The sequence below is a fragment of the Elephantulus edwardii genome, unplaced genomic scaffold (assembly GCF_000299155.1).
Source record: "Elephantulus edwardii isolate Elephantulus edwardi_28Jun2011 unplaced genomic scaffold, EleEdw1.0 scaffold00007, whole genome shotgun sequence".
Taxonomy (NCBI): domain Eukaryota; kingdom Metazoa; phylum Chordata; class Mammalia; order Macroscelidea; family Macroscelididae; genus Elephantulus; species Elephantulus edwardii.
The window spans coordinates 26,914,119-26,941,680 of record NW_006399757.1 but is presented as its reverse complement, the minus strand read 5'-3'; the positions used below and the strand labels follow the sequence as shown (position 1 = coordinate 26,941,680).

At 37.5% G+C, this 27,562-nt stretch overlaps 1 protein-coding gene across 1 annotated transcript in view; it reads right to left on the bottom strand.

Annotated features, from left to right (window-relative positions):
- PCDH15 (protocadherin-related 15) overlaps window positions 1-27,562 on the bottom strand; it is a 454,971-nt gene that overhangs the window by 209,456 nt on the left and 217,953 nt on the right. Inside the window, exons 17-18 of the mRNA XM_006880391.1 lie at window positions 23,943-24,167; window positions 6,736-6,852 (exon numbers count right to left, since the gene is read on the bottom strand). Coding sequence (XP_006880453.1) covers window positions 6,736-6,852; window positions 23,943-24,167 — 342 coding nt within the window. The remainder of the gene's footprint in view (window positions 1-6,735; window positions 6,853-23,942; window positions 24,168-27,562) is intronic.

Sequence of the window (27,562 nt, the reverse complement as noted above, 5' to 3'; positions counted from 1 at the left end):
CATAGGCTCTTGCTCATATGTTGTTTCATGAAATTCTTCTGTGTCTTCCAATTCTTTTTGATACAGTGACTCAGTATATTCCTTCCATCTTCTTTTAATCCTTCCGGGATCATTTAACGTTCTGCCGAAAGCATCCTTGATTATAGAAACTCGAGGTTTGAATTTGTTCTTCAGTTCCTTGAGGAAATAAAATATAGTCCCAAAAGTACCATCTTCCCATGTCTGCCTTTACTATTAGAAAACTATTCTTCAGTTGAAATAACATCCACATATCCATAACTCAATGAGGCAGCATTCCTATCTGTCTCAAATAGAAATATTTTAATGCAAATATGCTCAAGTCTCTACTTCCAACTATCTTCAGAATAAAATCCCAGAAAAGAAACAATAATTTCCCTTTCTACATTAGTGAGTTCCATTATGAGTTAGGATCTCATTTATTTATAAGGTACAATTGTAATATGTAGACAAAGACATTGGAGGTTTAATTAAATGCATAACAATTATTACCTCTTATTCTACCTCAGGGATTATTATTCCGCCTTAAGTCAGGTCAGAATATAAAAATACATTGTCAATATACTCTATATAAGGGAGCTCTGATAGTGAAGTCCTTAAGGAGTTGTGCTTTTAGCTCAAAGACAGAGTCTCTCTGGTCGTTGGAATCCACCTGCAGCTCTATGGAAGAAAGTTTGACAATCTCTTTTGGCACTATTTACAGTCTCTGAAAACCCCTTAAGTTGATCCACTGCGGGTCAGTTCTTACTAGATGCCAATGAGGTTGAGTAGGATAGCACTTGTCTGTCCAATTGCTGTACAGAGGTATTTACAGTCTATGAAAACCCTTTAAGATGATCCACTGCAGGTCAGTTCTTACTAGTTGGCAATGAGGTTGAGCGGGATAGCACTGGTCTATCCATTTGCTGTAGAGAGGTAATTAGTGGTTTCTGTGATGCGAAACATTATGATACTAATGTGATAAATGGTTATACATAGTGGACAATGTCTGGTGGGGCTCCCCCATTGAAAAAAGCTTGAAAACAGGAGTGGCATCCACTTCCTAAATGGCTTTCCTTTAGAAACCCTATGAACAGTGCTCAGGTCTTTTGTTCATAGGGTTGCTATGAGTCGTTTATGACTCAATGGCACTTAACAACAACAACAACATATACATAAATGCAAAAGGGAACTCTGGTTGCCTTTGTGGTAAGGAAATGGGCCGCCAACACAAAGGTATGAAGTTTGAATCCACCGGCAGCTGTGGGAGAAAGATGTGTTGGCTCTGATTCAGTGGTACTCAGAAACAACACATGCAGAGAGGAATATTTATCAAAATTGGTAAGAATAAACATGTTCCACTTACTGCCTGATTTAATCTTTTAAATTCCTAAGATACATTAAGTGTGAACAACAGAGAAAATATTAAACGCTAAGTTTTCCTGAGTTCTTCATACTTCTCTCTCCTGGAAATGAGCAAAACATGAATTGCATTTATTTATGACCATTCTTTCACATGCTTGTGCTCACCAAGAACACTATTCTTTTGAGTATTTACTCTGATTACAAAGAGAAATCCTGTATCAAGGGGCTTGGCCTGTCGTTTCAGAAAGAATAAGAAATATGCAAATGAAAATTACACTTGCAGTTTTGTTTTGTGAAAGTTTGGAATGAGAAGTCTCCGGTGAGCAGAAAGAAAAGGTTAGCAATTTTTAATATCCAAAGTGATCAGTCATTCACTACCCATGTCTCCTGTGAACTACATAATGTCAATGCTGTCACAAAAGCAAGGCAGAAAATAAAAGTCCTAACAGCCTTAATTCAGTAGGAAAATAAAATTCCCTAGAAGGTTGTTGGGTTTTTTCTCCCTCTAGAGTACTATAGTTTTGCACTACATGCATTTTATAATTCTTAATTTATATTCAGCCTCCATGGTCTCCTGGCTTTTAAACCTTACCCAATGTCTCCATGTGATACTTCAAAGGGTTTTGTTCTTGCTTTTTTCTAGTCTAGAATAGGTGGCTCTTGTCTCACTCCAAAGAAACCTGATGACTTGAAAAAGATGAGGCCAATTTCATAGAGATGGAAAGTATAATTGCTGAAAAGTAATAATTCTTTCTAAAAAGTAAGTTCTGATGAGAAGGCAGAAGTTGTTTACTATTATATCTGCACTGCTTTATTTCATTCTTCCAAACCACAAATTCCCAAATCAAGGCCTAGGAGGATTAAAACATTTGCCCAGTCTCACATAAATAAATTTTTAAGGCTTTGACGCATATATTTTCATCGTGATCCCAAAAATCTACTGTCATCAAGTCAATTCTGATTCAGAGGAATCTACAGGGCAGAGTAGGACTGCACCATATAGTTTCTTTGCTGTAGATCTCTCTGATGCCTACTTGCCCTATCCTTCTCCCTCAGTGTGGCTCGGGGATTTGAACTGTCAACCTTTTGTTCAGCACTTTAGTGCTTAATACCCTGTGCTTTCTTGAATTGTGCTAAATAGACATTAATTTACTAACTTATTCAATTATTTTGCAAGTGTTTACTATTAGACTACTAAGTATATTGTTGTTGTTAGGTGCTGTTGAATCGTAGATGACTCATAGCGACCCTATGAAAGAAAGGCCTGAGCACTGTTCATACATAGAGTTTCCGGAGGCAAGCCACTTCGGAAGTGGATGACAAAAGTATAATACCAAGTAGAAATATAAACTGAAATAAATTTTGATCATTACAGACGAATAGGCAAGTTTTAAACAAATAAGTTTTGAACATTTCAGGTGGAAATATTAACTGAAATAAATTTTTATCATTACAGGTGAACAGGAAGGTTTTTAACATTACAGGTGGTACTATAAACTGAAATAAATCTCTATCACTGCCTTCAACAATTCTTGTAGCCTAGGGTAGAAGTAAAAATCAAAGACATTGCTTCGTTGTAGGAACCAACTCATAGCTGAGCCTCCAGTGAGTCTTCAGAGCTGTAAATCATATGGGGAGGAGGCTGCTCCTCTTTCTTTCAAAGAGTGACTGATGAATTTGAACCACTATAAAGGCATCACTTTTGTACCTCCCTATGGATTATACATCACCAGAGTTTTCTCAATAAGTCTGTAAGAGATACCTCTAAATAAACATGCACTGATAAGAAAATGTTTACAATCTCAAACAGAGAAATTGACATGGTACGTCTGAATGATATGGGGTCAAAAATTATTTTTTTCTAGAATTATTAAATGTTTATAGCTAATTGAGCAAAAATATGGCAAAACACATTTTATCCTTACAATGTTTATACAAATATACAATGTGTTTCACACTATTATTCATTTACATTGTATTTCATATAATCAGTCTTATGCATTATATTTTAAAAAAATTAATCGCCATTGGACCTTGCCCTTCATTACTCTTGTCTTTCTGCCCAGATCCTTCCCATTTGCTTTCCCTTCTCCCTCCACCCACCCAACTGTGCAGTCCTGTGGTTTCACCCCTACCTGTCCCCACCACTCCACTCCTCCCAACCCCACTTTGAATTTCTGTACATGTTTTACGAGTTATCCTTCAATTTTTACAGTATTGGTTTTATGCAATATTTGTAGGCATTCCATCTCGTGGAGGGTCTTCCTTTCTTTTACTGACCCTCTGCTTCCAATTACGATGTCCTTTTCAAAAAAACTTATTTTCTCCCCATGAAAACATGCTCAAAATGATGACTATATAGTAACGTAAAGAAGTCAGTTTGGAGCACAATTCAAATGTTCAATGCTGAACAATCTTTCTCTCACTGCTCTTGAGTATGTTCTTATCCATAAGGACTCTTTATCCAGTTTCCAGAACAGTCAATTGTAATGGGAGGAGAATGTCTATTTTTCTGCCAGTGGAAATGTTGGTACATTCCTACTGCCCTAGACACACACAGCCTTTGAGTTAGCAGCACATTAAAACATTGTTATTGCTTCAAGAATCAAGAGTATGACCAAATATTCACTCACTACATGAACATACAGCTATTGTTAGTACTATTGAATTGATTTTGACTCTTAAATTATGCCAAGGAGGAACGAACAACTGACCTACTGGGTTTTCTAGCTTTAACCTTAAGGAAAGTAGATTGCCAATTCTTTCTCACATGTAAATGAAACAAGCATGCTCAATATTCCAAACTAAGTGGTGGCATCCACCTCTCATCAGATGAAAAGCCAGTATCGGATATATTAAATGTCAAAACTACTACTGGGAATGCAAAACTGAAAACTTGTTCCAAGGAAGCATGACATTTGAGACTGCTAAACCTTGGTAGAAGAGTTTTAAGGTGTGAAAACAGGGGCTTGTCTCCAGATAAATGTTCTGTGTAAGTAATTTAACTTCCTCACACAAACAGTAGTCTGAGAAAACTTGTCTCCTACAGTCGGGGTGATCTGAATGTCAAGTCAAGTCCAAGGTTACAGGGACCAAATGTGGAGAGTCACTATCCATACTAAGATTTTTAGATCTGACTCACATGGATGTACTGCAGTGTCACTTGCATCATCTCTGCTAACCAAGGCTATTGAACATAACACCTACATTTTCTGCTAATAAAAGTGTCTCAGAAGTGTGAGTATGTTAAAAATGCCAGATCATTTATGTTCATTTTGTTTAGTGCAAAATCATCTCATTTGCAGGTTTGTCTTTCTCGAAAGATTATGTTTATTGAGAAGAGAACTTGTTAGCCTGTTAGCCACCATGGGTTGCTGCTCTAAGCTTATGTGTGGAATAGAAATAAATGCCTATCCTAATTGCAAAGTATTTTGTACTTCCGAAAGCTAGCAGACAAGTCACCAATTTCACATTCACCGTTTTGACTGGTATGTTCAAGATGAAGAAATTTTGCCCATCATATTTTCCAAGTTGTAATAATATGTCAGTTTCAAAGGCAACTTCACATACTCATTTCTGAGTTAAAGGTCACCACTTTCATATTAACATTATTGTTTTTAAAGACTTTACATCCACAACTGACTTTCTATCATTTGTCAGTATTGAAGCTGAAGAATGTTATTATTTTCAGTTACATTTTATTAAATAAACAGCACTGAAGAAATATGATTTTTATTGTTGTTGTTATGTACCTTCAGTTGGAACCGACACATAGCTGACCCTCCAGCAGCCTTTCAGAGTCTGTAAATCATCTAGGGGGAGATTTTCCATCTTTTTCATATGAATCTGGTGGTGGATTTGAACTATGTTCCCTTGGGTTAATAACATAACTTCTTACCACAAAGCCACCACAGCTAATTAGGATTCATACTGGCAGTAAAAAATAGAACATCTGTATCATTTCTTTTACAATTCAAGATTTTTTTCTTACAGCTCCAAAATGTTTAATTATCTTACTTTTATTTATAATCTTCTAGAATCATGTGGAATCTATACCTAGCTCAAGAAGCTACTGCTTAAATGGAGCAAAGGAACACTGCATGGTTTTAAATCAGGGAGACAGTGCATCAGGGATATATCTTTTCTTCATAACTATTCAATCTTTATGCCGAGCAAATACTTCATGAAGCTGGACTCTATGAAGATAAACGTGGCCCAGGATCAGAGGAAGACTCATCAACAACCAGTGTTATGCAGATGATACAACCTTGCTTGATGAAAGTGAGAAAGATTTAAACACTTCCTGTAGAGGAACAAGGACTACAGTCTTTGGTATGGCTTACATCTCAACATTAAGAAAACAAAATTCCTCCCAAATGGGTCAATAGACAGGATCATGATAGAGGAGAAAGGATTGAAATTCTCAATTATTTCATTTTGCTTGAATCAATAATCAATACCCTTGGTATCACAGTCAGGAGATCAGGAGACATATTGTATTGGGCAAGTCGACTATTCAGAATCCTCTCCAAAATACTTAAAAACATTGATGTCAGTTTGAAGACTAAGGTACACCTGATTCAATTACTTGCTACACACAAAGAATTAATATTTATAGAATACTCAATGTGGTTATAAAGAGCAATTTTATAGATATATTTTTATTCCTAGACACAGTTTTAATACATTAAGAAAATATTATTAAGGAAAATTCATATCATTTTATTGTATTAGAAGGACATTTGAGGCTATTAAAAGAGACAGAATTCCGTGCAATAAAAAAAAAATCAGTCAAATATATTACAGAATAACAGACAAAACTTTAGATAAAAATAATGAATGTTGATACAAATATGATATATACTGATTTAGGTTTGTTAATAGAATAGCTGTATATTATTAAGATTGAAAACACCTGGGTATAATCTCTCATGGCCATCAAGGCAGAACTCACTCACAGCTCACCCTATAGTGTGTTTTCAGAGGCTGTAAATCACACAGAATGAGACTGTCCATATTTCCCCAGCAGAGAAGTTGGTGGAATCAAACTGTGTACGTTTGGCGAAAACTAGGCTTACTTGGTTCTAAATAAAGAATCCAAACGATGTTAACTGTAAATGTAGATCGATAATTCCACATGTATTAAAATGATAATGAATTCTGCATGATAGTAAAAAAAAGCAAGTCCATGATTATCTAAAATCATGAATAACTATAGAAATGTTTCTTTCACTACAGATAAAATTAGCAAGAAGGAACAAAATGTATGAGAGTGATATAAGGCTCCATTGTTGTCCTGGAAATGGAGTCACATAAGGGTGTTAAAAGTTTCCTCCTTGTAGTTTAGAGTATTAATCAATGTCTTCTGCTTACCGGAGGGTCTGCATCTTCAGCATACACAGTTGTGATGGGAGTACCTTTCACTGCATCTGGGGCCACCATGCCTTTGTAGATCCGCTTACTAAACACTGGAGGATAGTCATTCATATCCTGTAAAACATAATTATGAGTTTAGTTCTTCAGTTCAAACGACGTTAGAGACATGGTTATGAGAACTATTCCTTCTCTTCATATCATACAGTCCATTTGCCACTGTCACTCCCATTCTTCTCAATTCCATTACCCTCACTTCACACTGGCAACGACAGGAAATTGCTAGAGTTCCTATCAAATATTAATGTACATTATCAACTAAAACTACTCCAGTCTAGCAAGCAGTCCTGTCAACCACTAAAATACACCTTCCAGAAACTAAAGGAATGCTTATTAGAAAAAGAAAAAAGTCTCTAAATTACTTGTAACTACCTGTTGTTAAAGTTTTAAACATTGGAAAAAAATAGGAACGAATTTCTCAACAAACATCCTTCTATGAGACAGCTGGAGAAAATAATCTTGTTTGATTGTCTGTTTTCTAGTGTTCTTTTAAAAAGCTATTTGTTTCTGTTGAAGACTACAAAATATTTTATATAGGGTCATGACTGAAACATTTCAAATACCGTGAAATATCCTTTGAGGCTTTTTAAGAAAGAAAAATTATAAGAGGATGTTTTCATTGCACTCTAATAAATACACACAAAATTCGTTTTAATTATAGACAGAAATAGGAGCCCTGGTGGCACCGTGGTTAAGCACTTGGGTGCTAATATGAAAGTACAGGGATACATATAGACCAGCTCCACAGCTGCAATGCTGGAGAAACATATGGCAGTCTGGTTCTATAAAGGAGGTTGTTGTTTTACAGATGCCGTCAATTCCACTCCAAATCATAGTAACCCTATAATAACAGATTGAAATCTTATGCTGGCCTGTGTAGCCCTGAAATCTCCAACAGCCTCAAGGTCACTGTTGCAGACAGTGTCCGTCCATCTGTCCGTCTTTGTGAGTGGTTTACTCACACTAACCCTCCACATTCTCAGCATGATGCCTTTTCCAAAGAACATGTCCCTCCTAACAACATACCCAAAGCTTGTGAGAAATTACAATGGTTATAAAGAAGGGTTCAGGTATTTTGTCCATAGGTTGGCATTAAGTTGTGCTCTACTCAACAGGACCTAACAACAACAATAACAATAACAAAATGTGGCAAAATTATAAACTAAGTGCCCTTAGAGCAATATTATTTTTGAGTCATTTTCTTCTTTATGAAGAATTGTGAATGTGCTTTTTCCCCCTTCAGTAAGTAGTACTCATTACCATGTTGATTATTTTTGTGTGCCATTGAGTCGAGACTGATCCATAGCTGAGCCTCAAGCAGGTTTTCAGAGGCAGTAAATTGCATGGGAGGAGACTGCCTATCTTTCTGTTGCAGAACAGCTGGTGGATTTGAACCTGAAAGTCTTTAGGTTGGCGGGACAGGCAATCTTAGGCGGAGCAGCTGGTGGATTCAAACTGCGTGCTTTTGGAATTGCAACGCAGCATTTCACTACTAGGTCAGGAGAGCTGTTTTAGAAATCATTACAGTGAGCAGTGTGTTGAGTACTTAGGTCAACAGATTTGGCTCTCAGCTAAATTTCTAATTATCAGTTCCTTCTACTCACATCATTTTTTTTCTCACTTGCAATTAAAACAAAACCACACCCCCCAACAAACAAACAAACAAACATTACTAACATCATTTTTTTCTCACTTGCAATTAAAACAAAACCACACCCCCCAACCAACAAACAAACAAACAAACATCCACAAAAGTTCTTCTAAATTGTGTTGTTATTTACTCTGATACAACAATTCCCTGGTACAAGGTAAATTAGAAATACACTAATTAACTGATCACAAACTCTTTTTTAAAGAGGTTGGAATAATTATCTATTACACTCCAATGAGCTTGCTTTTATATTCACAATGGAGATAATTTCTGAGCTGTGAATACGAATAAGCCTGCAGACTTTAAGAAGAAAGAGGTCTTGAACTAGAAATAAAAGTGAAAAAGAAATCATTTTTGTTTGTTTTGGTATGTAGTATTCATAATCCCCTTCATGGAAAGAAAAGTGTTTCCTTTATAAATTATAAACTTCAGAATGTGAGCAATGAATGAACGGAACAGCACGCTGGGAAGCCTTACTTCTCTCTAATGAGGGCAGTGTAGGGTATTGATCTTCAGGATCCAGGCAGAGGGTAAAGCGAGAACACATTTGCTTGCAAAACATTCCCTGTTCTTTTCAGGAGTTCCAATTAATTTAATGAGTGAATCTTGTAACTAAAATGGCAGAAATCTTTTTACACCCCAAAATTACAAAGGCTGAGAGATAAAAAAGAGCCCAACATTGTGATTCTCTCACTGCCCCTCTCTCTCTCTCTCTCCTGTCATTTCATATGCTTACATGGATTGCTTTTCTTCTTCATTTTGTTTTGTTTTCAGGCTAAAATGAAAATAATAAAAGGCATATTTAAAAATATGAGTCTTTAGAAAAATATGACATGTGCTTTCCCACCTTTATTAATATAGTCATTAATAGTGTCAAGTAACTGGTTTTTAGGGGTTTTTTTCAGAGGAAACATTCATTAGATCTATGCATATGTTATTTGATAATAAAACCTCACATTGTGACTTGTCAACAGTCTAAGACATTCATTAGATCTATGCATAGATTATTTGATAATAAAACCACACATTGTGACTTGTCAACAGGCTAAGACATTCATTAGATCTATGCATAGATTATTTGATAATAAAACCTCACATTGTGACTTGCCAACAGGCTAAGACTGTAATAAATCACAAGAGACCATTAATAGACAGGGGGCTCTGTTAGCCTACTGGTAAGGAGCTGTGCTGCAATCCCAAAGGCATACAGGTCGAAATCACCTGCTGCTCTGTGGAAGAAGAATGGTCATGTCTTCCCGTGAGATTTACTGTCTCTGAAAACCTGCTTCAGGGTCAGGTATGGGTCAGTTCTGACTCAAAGGCATAAGACAACAACATTACTAGATTAAGGCGCTCTGGTGGCCTAATAGTAAGAAACTGCACTGCAATACCAAAGGCATGCAGTTCAAATCTCCTCTGCAGAAGACAGATGGACAATCTCTTCTTGAGTGATCAACTGTCTTTAAAAGGCCTCTGGAGGGTGCTGACTCCATTGTACATAGCAACAACATTAATAGATAGATTAGGGAACTGTGTAATCTAGAGGGCAAGGAGCCATACTGGCAATTTAAAGGCACATGATTCTAATCTACCATCTGCAATCCCCTCCCACACAACTGCAGCTTCTAAAACCCCCTGGGAGTATCACCCAATTCAACCATGACACCTAACAACTTTAACAGATTGGGATTACTTCCCTCTTTTTTTGCATATAATTTACAAAATAAGAAATAATTCATCAATACAGTTGTTGCAGTAATATTTCTTTTTGTGGCTCATGTCCACATTTTACAGCTACAATCTTTTCTGTTGGTTAAGATCTTTATCTAGTAACACATAGTTTTTCCACCATACATTATTTCAGGTAAGAAAACACTGAAATGCAAGGCCAGTGAGCATAATCAATACTTTATTATATTTACTCCCAAGGATATCTGAAGAAAAAAAATACATAAATCTGCTTAACTACAATTATTCCATTATGCAAAAAATTAAGAGTGAGGCATTGTTGTAGATCACAACAAATTATGGCTAGCCTTAGAAGAATGGGAATTGAAGAACACCTAATTGTGCTCACCAAATCGTACTTAGACCAGAGGGCAGTTGTCAGAACAGAGCAAGAAAACACTGAAAACACTGTCTGCATGGTCCAAAATCAGGAAAGGAGTGTGTCAGGGACGAGTCTTGTCCATATAACTTTTCAATCTATATGTGGAACAAATCATTCAGGTGGCTGGTTTTTATGGGGAGGAATGTGGCATCAGAATTGGAGGAAAGACATAGCAACAACTTGCATAATGCAGATGATGCAACCTCGCTTACAGAAACTGAGAAGGGTCTGAAGCATCTACTGCAGAATGTCAAAGACTGTAGACTTCAATATAGATTGAAGCTCAACATTAAGAAAACAAAGATTCTCACCACTGGACCAATTGGCAGCACTATGATAGATGAAGAAGAGACTGAGGTCGTTAACATTTTCAGCTTGACTGGTTCCACAATCAACAGTCTTGGAACGAGAAGTCAGGAAATCAAAACACAAATTAGATTAGAAAAATCTGCTGTGCGAGACCTCTGTAGAGTGCTGAAGTGCAAAGATGTCAGTCTAGACACTAAGGTGAGTCTGATCCAGACCATGGTCTTTGCAATTAACTGCTATGCATCAGAGAGCTGGACGATGAATGAGATTGACAGGAGAAATGATGCCTTCAGTTGTGGTTCTGGAGACGTGTCGTGAACATACCATGGACTGCCAAGAGAACAAATACGTCTTTTCTGGAGAGGGTGAAAGCAATTTGTTCTCTGCAGGCAAGGATTTTGAAGCTCAGTCTTGGAAAGGTGGTGGGATAGCACAGGAAAGGAAGACCCAGGATGAAACGGATTAACAAAGTGACTAGCGTAATAGGTGCAAGTGTGTCAGAAACAGTGTACTTGATGCAGTATAGGGCCAAATTAAAAACCATTGTGCACCATTGTGCATAGGGTCGCTATGAGTCACAGGCGACTTGATAGTACCTTCCAACCATGCTCCTAAAAAAAGTACACTGTTGCCTATTATTTCACTAGAGGGCAGTATTGGCAAAAAGAAATATGTCCTCATCAGTCCTTAAAAAAAATTATCATTAAACCACTTAATAGCTTGTTTACTGTGGTTGTAACTTTATTAGTGTGAATAAAATATTAGCGTTCATGTTTACATTTTGTTACCAGACTTCACAACTGGCACACTACTAGAAAATGACCATGTTCTTAAAAGCAAGCAGCAATGCACTAGTAAGCCTTGTTAGCTTCTAGCACAAAATGAAATATGAAGATATGGAAAAGAGTTTCCCTTCTTTTCTATATTAATATCTAATATAATCACAGAAACTATGTCTAGTTTTTCAGTGCACAAAGTAGACGTATGTAAGCAGTCTTAAAAAGATAACCACAAGTTGAACTAACACACGCATAAAAAAAGGGAGAAATTCACGTTTACAATTTTGATTTGGTGATACACTAGATGAAAACAAAAAGAGAAATCAATTCGTGATAAGAAATTTTTTTCTAACAGAAAAGAAGTTATACTCTGATCATTTTTTTACAAAGGGGGTGAAAATATGTTGAATATGCAAAATGCTGGCCCTTCTTACACTCATGCCTCTCTGAGGAAACAGATGGTAAGAAGCAGCCAGTGGAGTGGCTTCAGCTACTCTGTACACTGTCTGGCATAAGCACTCCCCGGAAAGTTGAACTGTTTGGCTGCCTTGCCCTCCAAATCCCTTAAGGCTTATTGAGCTGATAGCTCTCTTCCTTGGCACATTACACATCTATTTTTCCTCTGCCTGTTACAAGTTGTGTTCCTGCTACCAGACACCCTCTGTTGTCCTTATTACAGTTTCTCAAATTATCTGTCTTCTGCTAGTTTGCTTGTCTTCCCACCCACTGTGACTTTCCCTCACTTGTCATCTTCTCTCTTTTGATTTCTGTTTCTGCATAGTGGGTCAAATAAGGTCACGTCTCCAATGGAAGGAAATCTTTTCTATTTAGCTTGGGGTCCTCTTAACATAAATCTTCAACTTCTCTCAATCACTTCGACTTTTTTAAAATTTAAATGCTCACTTCAAGATTATTTGTTAGCTACTTATTAGTTTTATTTCATGATCTCATTTCTGAGTTATCATGTATTATTTAATTATCTGATTTCTGAATTTGGAGCTAACCTGCAGTTTGTGGAGTAGGGTTTGTGAAACTGAAGTTAGGAAAATAATGCTGTGTCATAAGTAGCAAAGTTTACACACTGGATCTCAATATCATAAATATTGATTGGCCTGCCACTGTGTGTCAGACAACACTCTAGGTGCTAGGCATGAACCTGGTGGCAGTAAAGAAAGGGCTAGTGACTGCTGAAATGGAACCTATAATTAAGTAGGGAAAATAGAAATGAATAATTGTTAATACAAAAGTGAAATTAATTAATAGATTACAAAGTACAGCAAGGAGTTTAGTTAAATTAAACAAGATAGGCCTCAGTGCTCTGTTGTTTGTGTGTGCTGTAAGACTGGAACCAACCCATAGCTATGTTGTTGGTAAGGAGCTACACTGCAAACCTAAATGCAAACAGTTCAAATCTGCCAGCTACTCCATGGGAAAAAGATGGGCAATTTCCTCCCATGCTTTTAAACGGTCTCTGATAATCTGCTGGAGGGTCAGCTATGGGCTGATTCCAACTCGATGGTACATATCATCAACAACACAATTCATCAATCAATCATGTGAGGAGAGATTGCCCAGCCCATGGAGCAGCCTGCGGATTAGAACTGTGTGCCTTTAATTTTGCAAAGGTGCTTCATATCACTAGGTCACCATACTCTGTTTATTTGTGGCTTATGATAAATGTCAGTAGTTGTAGAGGGGCTTCAGGCTTTTTGTTCATAGGGTTGCTGTAAGTCATGCTACCCTCCACCACGGCAGCAACAATATAATAAGCTTGAGGGCACCAGCTGCTCCACAGGAGAAGGATGGGCAATCCCCCCCCGCTGCAGCTAACTGCCTCTGAAAGTCTGCCGAGGCTCAGCTACGGGTCAGTTCTGACTTGACAGTACACAACAAGTAAAACAGTTCTTCAATAAAGATGACTTTTTGATAAAAAATTCTATGGAAGAAACTTATGTAAAAAAAGAGTAAAAAAGAATTTCAAATTCTTACATACTGTAGGCTTTTGGGAGTCATGGAGGTTGGATGTACTCAGAAATATTTCTGAAACAACTTTAAACTGAAGCTCTTTCTGACATACTTTGGGCATGCTGCAAGTAGGGACCAGTCCTTAGTGAGGGACATCATGGTTGGGAGGGTGGAGAGACAGTGCCAGACAGGGAGACCCTTAATTTGATGGATTGATTCAGTGACTCAGATAATGGGGGTGGGTTGGTCAGAGAGAATAAGGTTAGTTCAGAATAGAGCAGGTTTCAGAGCTGTTGTAGATAGAATCACTATGAGTCACAAGCAACTCAACGGCACATAACAACAACAATTTTAAACTATATATAAAATATATTTCCTGATTGCAAAAATAGAAGAATAACTAGTAAAACATGTATAGGGATCTAAGGGGGAGGGCTGCACAATTTGGTGAATATGGTGAGGCAGGTAAGGGAAATGGAAAGATCTGGAGGAGACCTGAAAAGACAGAGTAGTAGTGGACATAGTCCAATGGTGATTAATTTTATAAAACAAAATGAATGGGAATGATTGTATGAAACACAACATGAATGAACAATGGTGTGAAATAGTGTATATAAACTTTGTAAGCAAACCAATATAAAAAAATATCAATGTTATTTTTTGTTGTTGTTGTTAAGGCTCCTCAAACTATTTCCAATTCACAGCAACCTGATGTCCCACACCAGGAAATGTCGCCCAGTCCTGTACATCCTCACTTTTGCTGCTGTATTTGCAATCACTGCATCAATCATTTTGATGCAGTTCTTTCCTTTCTTCACTAGTCAAGCATGCTGGCTTAACCAAACATCATGTCCTTCTCCAGGGATTGGCCCCTCCTTCTAGCATGTCCAGGCAAGAATATTGCTTAAATAGGAGAGGATGTCTGTCTTGAAATTTATGTTCATTCAAGATCTGTCTTTATCAGGGGTCAAAAATAACAGTAGCTCAAGAAAATTTAGGGAGCAGTGACAGTATGTTAATGAGAGAGAACAGTCTATGGAAGGAGCTGAGAGTTGTTGCAACATCTTGAAAACTTACTCAGTGGTACTGAATGGTACATGTAGAAATGATTGAATTGATGTATGCTTTTCTAGCAATATTCTAAATTCCTGTAGAGGAATTTTTATCTCCATCATTGAGAAGTGTATTTCACAACAAGTTCAACATATGTGTCTACTTTCATATCGGTATCCTCTAAGACAGGTAGCCAAAACCAACAGTGATTCCAGACTTCTTCATTCACAGATAAGTCCCCTCCCTGTTCAACACCGATGCAGATGTTCTACTCAAAATTACCACTTGTGAAGTCACAAAAGTCCTGTTTCTCTTGGATATGTCCTATGGATCTTTTCAAATGTTATATTGCTATTTACATGTCTTTTATTTTCTTAGTTATGTTACATTGTAACTTTGTAAAACTAGATTTCTCTTTGGCTTAATACTCTGTATAAGTTCAATGTTTTTTAATTCATTGAGGCTTGCTTTGTAGCCTAGTATATGATCAATTCTGGAGAAGGTACCATGTGCACATGAGAAAAAGAAGTAAATTAACTTTTAGGTAACAATTAGATTCTTATTTTCAAAAAATTATCCCTCACATCTAATTTACTGTCATTGCAAATTCAATTACTGTAGCTACTTAATAGAGATAATTAAGAAATAGGCTTTATTTCCTCAGTGATCTATAAAACGTTTTCAACCTTGATGCATGTAATATATATGATCAGTGGTATTACATCCTTGAAACTTGAAATGAATATTATTCTTTGCAGGTGTCTGCAATAAATTGTTTTCCTTCTATTCTAGGAACGTCTCCCAAACATTCAATGTTTTCCGCTCCAATTTTAAATAACTTTTATGGACTAGATATTAGACACTTGATCATTCCCCTCCTTTCCTTTTTAAATGAAAAAGTTAGGTCTGATAATTCTCAAAGAAAGCTCTTAAGATGCTTTCTTTGTGATGACTCTTAAAACATATTTCACAGCAAATACTATGCAGTTATGTTATCAGCAAAACAGCTTGTGCGTACTCCAAGTAAAGAGAACAATAGCAGAAATTTTGCAAGCTTGGGAAAGATCTGCATTTGTGGAGACATGAGAATTGCACTCTGTTCTTTCCATCAAAATAAACAAATATGACATTTTTATGAGGCCTGGTAGCAAACAAAAGGGCTTTCAAGTTGTGCTTGTGGTAATCATACCCTGAGTGATCAAGAGACGGGAAGTTACCTGGAAAATTTATGTTTATAAACTTATAAAATTTATAATGTTCACCTCAACTTGGGGGGAACAAAGTAGATTGAACATGTCTAAAATTAACACATAGGTAGCCCTAATGCCCTACTGCTAACCTGCAATAATGATCCATTCCAGAAATATCAGTACCTGATGAGCAATCATAACATGTTGTTGTTGCTGTTATGTGCCATTGAGTCGCTTGCAACTCATAGCGACCCTATGTACAACAGCCCTAAACCCTGCTCTATCCTGTGCCAATCGCATTGCCTCTGACACAGCCATCCCGATTACCTGACTCACTGAATCAATCCACCTCATAGAGGGTCTTCCCCTCCTGCACTGTCCCTCTACTCTACCCAGCATGATGTCCCTCTCCAAAGACCTGTCTCTCCTTGCAACATGTCCAAAGTATGTCAGACGAAGCCCCAGAATCTTTGCCTCCAAGGAGTAGCCTGGTTTAACCCTCTCTAGGATGAATCTGTTTGTTTTCTTGGCAGTCCATGGTACATTCAATACTCTTCTCCAGCACCACAGCTCAAAGGCATCAGTTCTCCTTCTGTCCTCCCTAGTCATTGTCCAGCTCTCTGGTGCATAACAAGTGATTGCAAAGACCATGGCCTGTATCAGGCGCACCTTAGTCTCCAAAGAGACACCGTTGCTCTTGAGTACTTCAAGAAGAAAAACACAATCTATACCGGAGTTCTACAGGACACATCACCAATCATAACATAGGGGTCAAAAATGCCCCAGCGCTAAATCTACCACCCCACCATTCTAGCAATATACTTTTTCTCCAATTCCTCCCAACCCCAAATCTCCCACTTTTTATCTTCAGGCTGGGAAATCCAGAAGGTCCTGAGATGCTCACACAGCTGTTGAGGTGGTAGCCAAGGAAAAAGACCAAAGAGATCAGATGCAAGCTTATCTGAACTGTGTGCCAGAGCATAGAAAACACCCCCAGTGGAACTAAAGGTCGGTATTAGGTTATGCTTTTCCAGCAAGGCAGGCATGATAGAAGCAGCTGGATTAATTTAAAGACAGTGGTCTATTGCTGTTATGTGCTTTCCTGTTGTTGTGGACCATCGAGTCAAAACTGACCCATAGCTGATGCTCACATTGGTTTTCAAAGCCAGTTAATCGCCAACGAGGAGAGTTGCCATCCTTCTCCCATAGGGCAGGTGGAGGGATCTGAACCATGTGCCTTCAGGATTGCTAGGCCACCAGAGCTGGCTGTTCCCAGTGCATTTTCAGAGGCCATAAATCATATAGGAGGAGATTTCCCATCTTTTCGAACCATGTACCTTCTGGTTCTAGGTCATCCGAACTCCCTTTCTGGGAAAGCCAAACTTTTCAGTAGGTCCTACTGTATAGCAAGGCACCTAGAGTTTTTTCTAGCCATTGTCTTTTATGTCTCTATGATCAACCTTCACGTTACAATCATCTGTCTACATACTTGAAAACAAATAAGTCAGCCACTTTACACCTCAATCCTTAATCCCATCAATTCAGGCAGCCAATTTCTGATCTTCCCATTCCTTTTAAAGCAGTTTTTTTTTAGGAAATAAATATGCCTCTATGAAGAATTTACAGTTGAGGCTTTGAATATCCACATCTATTAAAAAAAAGTCCAGACCTGAGCAAACCATCAGGTTAGAGCAATCAATGCTAGCTCACAACTCATCCCTACCCCCCATATCTAGGTTCAAATAGAGATCAGCACCAACTTGATTCTACACTTCATGTGTTCAGATCAGCTGGTCTGCTCTTTTAGCCTCAGCCCCACATGAGTAAGTCAATGCATCAGGGATTCTCACAACTCTGTTCACAGGACAGCCCACATGCTGGCAATGTTTATCCATTCATCATGCTAAGTGGACAGTGTTGAAAGACATGCCCCATCCCTGCCTGTTTCTTCACTGCTGCATGCCTCTCACTTCCGCTAATCAAGTGGATCCAAGTGGTCACCACCAGGTAAGGGTTCTTCCAGCTGCCTTTAACTTCAGGTCATAGGGAAGGGCTCTCTACCCCAGTGCATTAGCAGTCTCTCTTTTCCTACTTGTCTTCTTTCAAATGTAACTTTCCTCAGAGCTTGTCCTTTCCCAAGCCATGCTATTGTTGTAATGTGCTATAGAGTCAACTCTGAGTCACGTTTTTGTTGTTGTTATGTGTCATCGAGTCACCTGCGACTCAAAGAGACCCTCTGTACAACAGCTCTGAAGCCTGCACTATCCTGAGCCAGTCTCACTGACTCTGACACACCTATGCCCAATGCTCCAATAACTGGATCAATCCATCTTACCCAGGGTCTTCCTCTCCTGTGCTGTCCCTCCCTCTTCCAAGCATGATGTCCTTCTCCAAGGATCAGTCTCTCCTGATCATGTGTCCAAAGTATCTGAGACAGAACTTCAAAATCCTGGTCTCCAAGAAGAAACTTGGTTACACCCTCGCCAAGATAGACTTAATTGTTTTCTTGGCAGTCTATTGTATGTTTTAAGACTCATCTCCTGTATCACTCAAAGGCATCAATTCTTCTTCTGTCATCCTTAGTCATTGTCCAGCTCTCTGATGCCTAGCAGGTAATTGTGAAGACCATAATCTGGATCCAACGCACCTTAACCTCTAGAAGGACATTGTCCATTCTAATATTATGCCCATAATACATAAGACAAAGTTAGAAAATCTTTACCTCCAGGGAGAGATCTAGTTTTACCTTCTCTATGATAGACTTGTTTGTTCTCTTGGCAATCCACAGTATTTTCAATACTTTTCTCCAGCATCATCACTCAAAGGCATCAATTCTTCTTCTGTCATCCTTAGTCATTGTCCAGCTCTCTGATGCCTAGCAGGTAATTGTGAAGACCATAATCTGGATCCAACGCACCTTAACCTCTAGAAGGACATTGTCCATTCTAATATTATGCCCATAATACATAAGACAAAGTTAGAAAATCTTTACCTCCAGGGAGAGATCTAGTTTTACCTTCTCTATGATAGACTTGTTTGTTCTCTTGGCAATCCACAGTATTTTCAATACTTTTCTCCAGCATCATCACTCAAAGGCATCAATTCTTTATCTTCCATCCTTATTTATTGTCCAGCTTTCAGATGCATACCGAGTAATTGAGAAGACCATTGCCTGGGTTAGGTGCATCTTAGTCTCTAAATGAACATCGACGTTCTTAGGCTGTCAGTAGAGGTCCTGACAGCAAGTTTTCCCAATTCACTTCATCTTGTGCTTCACTTACTTATGGTGCCATGGGTGCTGATTGAAGGTCTGAGTAAGGTGAAATCATTAACAACTTCAATGTTTCTCCATTTGTCAATGATATCCATTCTATTTAATAAAGTCCAGTCTCTTGAATACACTGAAAAACCATAGAGGAAGGATACATCCCTGACACATGCTTTTCTTGATTTTGAACCATGCAGTGTTCCTTTGCTGTTTGTACAACAGCCTTTTGGTCTAGGTTTAGATTTTAGAAGAGTACAATCAAATATTCTGGAGAACAAGTGTTCTGGAGAAGTGTTCTTCTCCATGTTAGCTATAATTTTTGTGATTCACATAGTCAAATGCCTTTGCATAGTCAATAAAACACAAGTAGACAAAGTTCTGTTTCTCTCTGCTTTCAGCCAAGACTCATCTCACCTTGGCAATTATATCCCTAGTGCCACATCCTTGTCATGCATATGACATAGAAGTTATGTAATGATTCCCCATGATCCTGATAAACTAAATAATTACAAAGATTAAAGGTAGAATTTAACACTATGAACCATCACAGGCCTAACTGAATGAAAAGGGAATTCTCCTAGGATGTGACTTGTAACTTTTATTTCACTGAAGATTTAAAAACAAAAGAAGAAAAACACAAAAGGTGCTCTGGTAGCCTAGTCCCTGGGCCTTGTTTAGGACTTTGCAATGCTGGGGGAACAGAGGGAGCCTTCACTGGCCCTCTCAATCTCTGCTAGTGCTGCCATAGAACCTTTGTCTCAACTCCGTCAGTGTCTGTGTTATTCATCTCATTTTTTAATAACTATTTAAAAGTTTCCACACGGTTAGTGGAAATCTTTTTTTTCCCCATAGTCTGTTCCCATTTGCCTATGAATCACCCTGAGGTCCCTTGTGTCCCTAAAACTCATAAGGGGAGGTCATTTCACTAGACCTGACATGGCTTTTTGAATTATTGCCTTGTTTTCCAGTAGCCAGACTACCTGAGGCACCTATGTGGGAAAGGTTCCCTTAAATATCATTGCTGTCAATATCTCTGTAAGAGGGCTAATCATTGGATGCATGCTCTGAGTACCATAAAGACATTCCAACATGGTTTGCATCATCAGATCATCAACTGCTCCCTCTGGAGCGCTGCAATTATTATTTAGAAAGAAAAAGGGGCAGTTTACGCTGCAATTATTATTTAGAAAGAAAAAGGGGCAGTTTACCTTCGAAGGATTGTACCAAATCTATCAAGCTAATCCTGTTGTGTAACTGAATCTTATAGTGCCATTCTCAACTGTTCTATAAGCAGCTATGGGTCTTGCATCAAGCTAAACATATACCTCCATTTTGCAACATTTAGAATCACAGACCCTGGCCCTAAATTTGTCACTCTTACAGTTCATTTTAGTAATGGGGAGCTCTGGAAGCTGTGCTGCAATCTCAGTGGCATGTAGTTTGAGGCCACCAGCTGCTCTGTTGGAGAAGGACGGGCAATCTCCTCTCATGAAATTACCTGCCTCTGAAAACCAGTGAGAGGGTCAGCTATGGGTCAGTTCTGACTTGTTGGTATACATAGCTGCTGATAAGGACCCACAAACGTATGCATTTTCTCTCTGCCATATGCTCTAGTTACAATACTCTATTGATCCTATTTCTCTATATCCCGGACTACTTTGATGACAAAAGGTAGGAGGGGGAATTTCAGTTGCCCCTGAATGAGTTTTTCTGTCCCTTTCTTGGTTGATTCTGAGGTTAAGAGGCATAAATCTACCCTGGTAGGACTTTGTTCAAGGTTAATATTATCAATCTTAGTTACCACATTCTTTTCCCCCACACTTGCTGCCACTGCTTATAGCAGAAACCAAAGAATGGTAAGCTTTGCTCTTTCCATATCCTTCTGTGTTTCTGCGTGCACCCAATTAGCCAGCTCCTCAGGAGTTAGGTCCACTGACCTCATATTTCATGAATAACTTTTCCTGGGGTAGCTTCAGGCAACCTAATGGCTGCATTAATCAACGGGTATTCTATATGCTGTCCCGAAAACAAAAGTTTCTCATTCTCTTCTTTAACACTTTTTTCTCCAGTGTTACAGGTTACAGTGAGTGTAGACCTTTCCAACAAATCTCACTACTCTGCCACCATTTGCAATCACAGTTTATTCCAATTATATCAGTATCAGATCAGCCATCAGAAGACAGGGGTAAAAAATGCCCTACATGTTTAATCTATCAAGCCACCTCATCATTCTAACAATATACCACTACTCCAATCCTCCCAACCTCAACCCTCCCATCCTTGTTTCTTTGAGCAGGGCAATTTGGAAGGTCCTGAGATGCTCACATAGCTGTTGAGGATGGAACTACCCCTAGGAAAAAAGCAAAACAGATCCAGATGCAAGCTTATTTTTCCCAAGTGCTGGAGCTTAAACTAGCCCCAGATAAATTTCCTAACCTCTGAACTAGATACATATCTTAAAATGGAGAGACATAAAATAGATGTAAGTAATTGTGGGTACTTGTGAAAGAAGGTCCTTTTTCAAGGTAGTCTTTTTTAAAGGAATTACAGTAACGCCCATATTAGGAGATAGCTAGAGGTCAAGTGTAGAAGAGAATGTAATGGAAAAAATCATTAGGAACCACTCAGATTAGAGGATTGTCTAAACTAAAGCCAAACTCAGTAACTATAGGTTTGAAAACATGATAAAGATAGGAAATATATAATAAATATAGCTACAAGTATATATTGTTGAAATTTATTGTAATGTTGTTTTCATGTCAACATTGTATTGCCAAGAAAAGATAATAGGATAGGTAGGTAGATAGATGATAGATAGATAGATAGATAGATAGATAGATAGCCATCAGTTAAATAAGCAAATAAGAAAACCCTTGAAGAAACAGGATTCTTTTTTGATCAATCATGCATTCACACTTTAGAATAAAAATGAGCATATATGAGAAAGTTGTTTATAAAATTGTGTATTTATTATGCTGTAAAAGATAAAACTCTTTAGCCAAAGTACTATTTCAGAACTGCAGTTATTCTAGAGTTTCCCCTAATTCTAGGCAGATGTACACTTTTCTAAAGGTCTTGGGTAACCAAAAAGCCCCCAATGACATAAAATTCTTACCAATCTATCATAGATTAACACTGCTAAAGGACACACTGTTAAACACGTTGCTGCAAATGACAGCAAATGTGTTTCTAAGCACGGCCGTCAATTTAAAAAGTGTGCAGCAACATCTTAAACATTAGCTTTATGCACATGACAAGAAATTTGAAGGTATTATAGTAATTAAAAAAAACTTGAAAATGCAGTAGCAGCAAAATTTAAACGACACAGGTGCTCATGGTCTCCTGCAAAATATCCAGCATCAAATAATAGATTTGTTCAGTCAAATAATTGCAATTCCATTTAGGGATACATTTCTACCAATGCCAAATGACTACAAAATGTACAACTAATTTCTTTGTGCGATAGACTTGTATGTGCATGATAAATACTGAATTTTAATTATATTGCACGAATCTATGCATAGACATTAAAAACTTACACATGCTTATGCTCTCTTATTTTCTTAAATTCACTGAATATATTTTTCTTTTAGGCTTTTTTTGTAGTTAGGAATATTTTTGTGTTTATTTATAAAGGAGCTCTGGTACCCTCAAAGAGTTGTGTTGCTAATCGAAAGACCATGCTTCTAATGTGGTTAAAATTCATCAACGAGAGAAAAACGGGCAACCTCTTCCTGTGCAGTGTCCAGCCATGGGCACTCACTGGTGGGTGAGCTAAGTCAGAATGAATTTAATGGAAATGAGAGAGAGAACTGGTTTAGCTCCTCTAGGCACCTAGCCTAGATGGTATCTGAAGGCTGAACCTGCAGGACAAATGATCCTTGCACACATTCATATTTAAGAAACGATGAAATTGGTTGTCTTTTCTTGACTTTCTTTTATTTAAAACATGCTTTAAAAATCACAGAAATCTAAGATGTTGAAAACATCTATCCCAGAGAGCTCTCTGGTGGCCCAGTGGCAAGAAGCTGCACTGCAATCCCAGAGATACATGGTTCGAATCCACCAGATGCTTTGCTGGAAAAGGAGGGTCAATCTCCTCCTGTACCAGTCAGTTCTGATTTGACAGTACACACAAAAAAATAATATTTTAAAAAATTTATAAAAAACATGTATGCCATAATCATATGTTAATGAGATCACAAATCTAGAGATATTTTTTAAAAAAATATTTCAAAGTCATTGCTATTAATGTTACACTTAATAAAGTTGAAATTGTTGAAATCATAGCTAATTCCCAAAGTGAATTACTCAGTAGGCCACCAGAACTGCTTTCCCCATAATCCTAGATCTATAAAATGGTGAAGCCAGAATTTACGCTCAATTCCATCTTCTTCAAAGATTGTTTTATTCCAGAGATGTTGGTTTCTAAATAAAACTAAACATACTGGTTCTGATGTCTTAGAGGGTGGGCTTGATCTTTGATGTTCAAGTTGCAATATCTGTTTATGTCTTTTGCTTATGCATCTCTAATTTATAATTTCAGTTAGATTCTTAGTACTGGTGCTGTGTAATAAAACCTATAATCCAGAGAAAATATGACTTTAAATCACTACAGTCAATGCTAGAATCTCTTGTTAAGTAATAGAGATGTTTCTCAATAAAATATGTCACATTCAAAAATATATGTCCTAGGCCTGGTACTACTGTCGTATTATGAACTGCTCCCAAAATCTTTTATAGGCATAGTATAAAAAAATAGAAGTGGCATTTAGAGAAAGCCATAGCAGGTGAGCCAGCAGAAGGGACGTGCATAGCTTACCTTTACTATCACTGTAACAGTGGCAATACCAGGTGGCATCGTTCCATAAATATCAAAGGCTTCCACCAGAAAAGTGATAGTGGCTTCTTGTTCTGGAAATGCTTCATAGTCTAAACTCCTTAAAAGGGATAGTTCGCCTGTAAATGGATGGAGGGCAAAAAAGTGCTTCACTTCTGGGCTTCTTATCCGATAAGACACATTGGCTCCAAGGTCCACATCTTTGGCCTGTAATAAGCAAAATACAGTTTTATCAGTGTTGTTATCAAAATAAGGTAATGCAGGATTAATGGAAATTACATTTCAGTGCCCAGGATAGCGTGACTGTAGGGATAATCAAAAGATGTTTTCTGAGGAAAGCATTTTAGTTAATTATGGAAAGAAAGTAATAAGGGAGAAAACTATGAAATTTGTCATTGTTGCTTAATTGCTATATCTAATTTACCTGAAAAATCACTAGTTAAAAGATTTATATCACACTAAAGGAGCACATTTTGTCAGAAATTATTTCTTATCTATTCTATCTAATATATAGCCTTAAAAAAGCTATTTTAAGTGAAAAAAAAAACAGTATTATTGATGGGCTTCAATAACTCTAAGAAGCCCAAATTTTGTAGTGGGCAATATGTTTGGCTGAATCCAAAAGGTCAGAGGTTCAAATACACCAGCTGCTCCAAAAGAGTAAAAGAGGCAATCTTCTCCCATAAACATGGAAAAGGATAGGAAAACAGATGGAGGGTAGCCATGAGTTGGGATCACCCTGGCAAGAGTAAGTTTGTTTGTTTGGGTTTGGGGGAGAACTTTTAAAATAAACATAATAGATTATTAAGGTGTGTGAGGCTACTAATGCGCTCTCGTGGCGTAGGGTAAGAAGCTTTGCTGTAATCCCAAAGGGCAATGTTTCCCTTGTGATTTGCTGCCTCTGAATACCTGCTATAAGGTTAGCTATAGATCGGTTCTGGTTCAATAGCAATCAATCATAACACCATGCTGTGTTGTTGTTGTTGTTGTTGTGTACTGAAGAGTTGAAACCAACCCATAGCTGACCCTCCAGCAGGTTTCGGAGTCAGTTAATCTCACAGGAGGAGACTGCCCGTCCTGCGGAGCAGCTGGTGACCTCAAACCTTACACCTTCAGGACTGCAGTGCAGCTTTTTGCCACTAGGCCACTAGAGCTCCCTAATAATACCATACGTATATTGAAATTAATAATAAAATATAAAGATTCTATATTTCTAGAGTTCACAGAACTATACCTCCCTTAATTTATTAGCTGCAATGAACTTGATGGCAACTTGATTAGAAAGTATGCACAATTCCTGCCCCAAATACCAAGAGAAGGAAAAAGTTGGCATGATCTCCCTACGGAAGGTGTTCAGAATTAAAAGGGCTAATTTCAAGAGGAAATGACAGGTTTTTAGGGAAGTCTTGTAGGCTGGATCTTTCATTTAATATTCCAGGTTGTGAACAGAAAAAATAATGGCATCAAGGATGAGAATGGGAGAAACTCAAGGTTTGTTCAAATGTGCAATGATTAATTCCAACAATTAATTCAAAGTTGATCCTATATAACCCGTTCACAGAATCATGTCTAGAAATACATTGTTGAAGCATAAATGACATTTTTAAAATTGTCTTGCCTGAATTTTTTTGTTTTCCATTTCATATCAGATTGAGTTTAATCTCCTTAACCTTTGAGAGGGTAATCTACCCCTTTACTACTATTCCTCCTCACCCTCTCTCCCATCTTTTTATAAGTACACATGCTAGTCTCACTGTGCTAAAGGTTTTGAGCAACTTCTTCCCACTTTACTTCGATTGTTTTGAGTAATCTTTGTGCCCTTTTCACTTAAATATAACCTATGTGACTCATGTCACAATTTTGAAACAACTTTATCCAATAAACTTTCCTTTTCCCTTTAGGATTGGGTTTGTAGTCTCACAGGTGACCCACTATCCTCCTTGTATTTCGAACCCCTATTTTAATTTCCAACTTGTTTATCTGTCTGTTCCATCAAGCTGAAAACTCATGAAGGCAGTTAGTATGCGTTATTCACCTTCGATGTCTAACAGCAGATTTGGCATAATGGGAAATATTGAATGAATGACTAAATAGACAATTGGAGGTATATGTGGGGAGATAATTATCCTCTCTCGGTTCACTAGCTGCTTTACTTTACATCACTGATGTTTATTGCTTAAGTGGTTAAGCTCTGAGGTCTGAACCAGGCTGTTGGGATGACTACTCTGAAGAAGGAAGATGTGGTAGTCTGTTTCTGCCTTGTAAATCCTATAGTACATCTCTATCATACCCTATAATCTATCTGCATTGGAATACACTCTACAGCAATATATGAAGTACTTAAATGAATATTTGTACAAATGAATTATGAAATAAATAAGTATGCTAACAACATTTTAAGGTTTCTGGATTGTTGATATTGGCTGGACTAGAATGTTTGGTTTTAATTATTTCTTTAAAAAATACACATCATGGACTACTTATATCAAAATATATAGGGCGGTCATTAAAAAATGAAGATTCTGGGCACTTATCCTACTAAATCAAAAGGTCCAGAGTTAGTATAAATGTGATAGTTTAAATTTCAGAAAAGAGGTATATACTTAGTACTAAAACCAAAAATAAACCTATTGTCATCAAACTGACTACAATTTTGAAGGACACAGTAAAATGACATCATAGAGTTTTCAAGGTTATAAATCCTTCTGAAGCCAAATGACAAATATACTTGTATATATTCATGCATAGTTATTAATTATCCAGCACAGTAGGTTAAGCAGTCATGCTACTAACCACAAGGTTAAAGTTTGTAGCTATTTTGAGAGAAATATGCAAAGCATTGTCTGGTAAAGATTTACATCTTCAGACACTGAGGGTCACCATGAGTCTGAATCAACTGAATAGTCAATCAGTTTGGGTTTTGGATTATTTAATATGTAGATATTTATTGGAAGTTTGTGTGAGCATAAAGATTAATGTGAAAAGACACATATGGTATTTAATACTAAGTATTTGGTTACACAATGCAGAAGATGTTGGTTTGCTTTACAAACTATTATACTGTCTGAATACTTTCAATAAACATACATCATTAGTTTTGTGAATTAAAACTATTATGCACACCTATGTTAATCACGGCTTTGTTCAAAATAGCAAGGAGTTGGAAACACCCTAAGTGCCAATCAACAAACGAATAGATAGAGAAGCTGTGATATATTCATATATTGGAATACTATGCAGCACTGACATGCATAAATATTGACATACTAGGCATTGGAGAGATGAGATGGACTGGCATGGGGCATTTTGAGTCGGATGATCATATGGTATATTACTCCGGAGATGAAAAGGTGAGGAAAAATGAGGTTACTTTCATAGTTAAAAAAGTAATTCCTAGATCCATCTTAAAGTACAACATTGTGAGTGATAGGATTATATCCATACGCTTACAAGGAAGTCCAGTGAATACTACTATCATTCAGATATATGCACCAACAACCAGAGCCAAAGAAGAAGAAATAGATGCTTTCTACCAACTTTTACAGTCGGAGATCGATCAAACACGCAACCAAGATGCATTGATAATAATAGATGACAGGAAT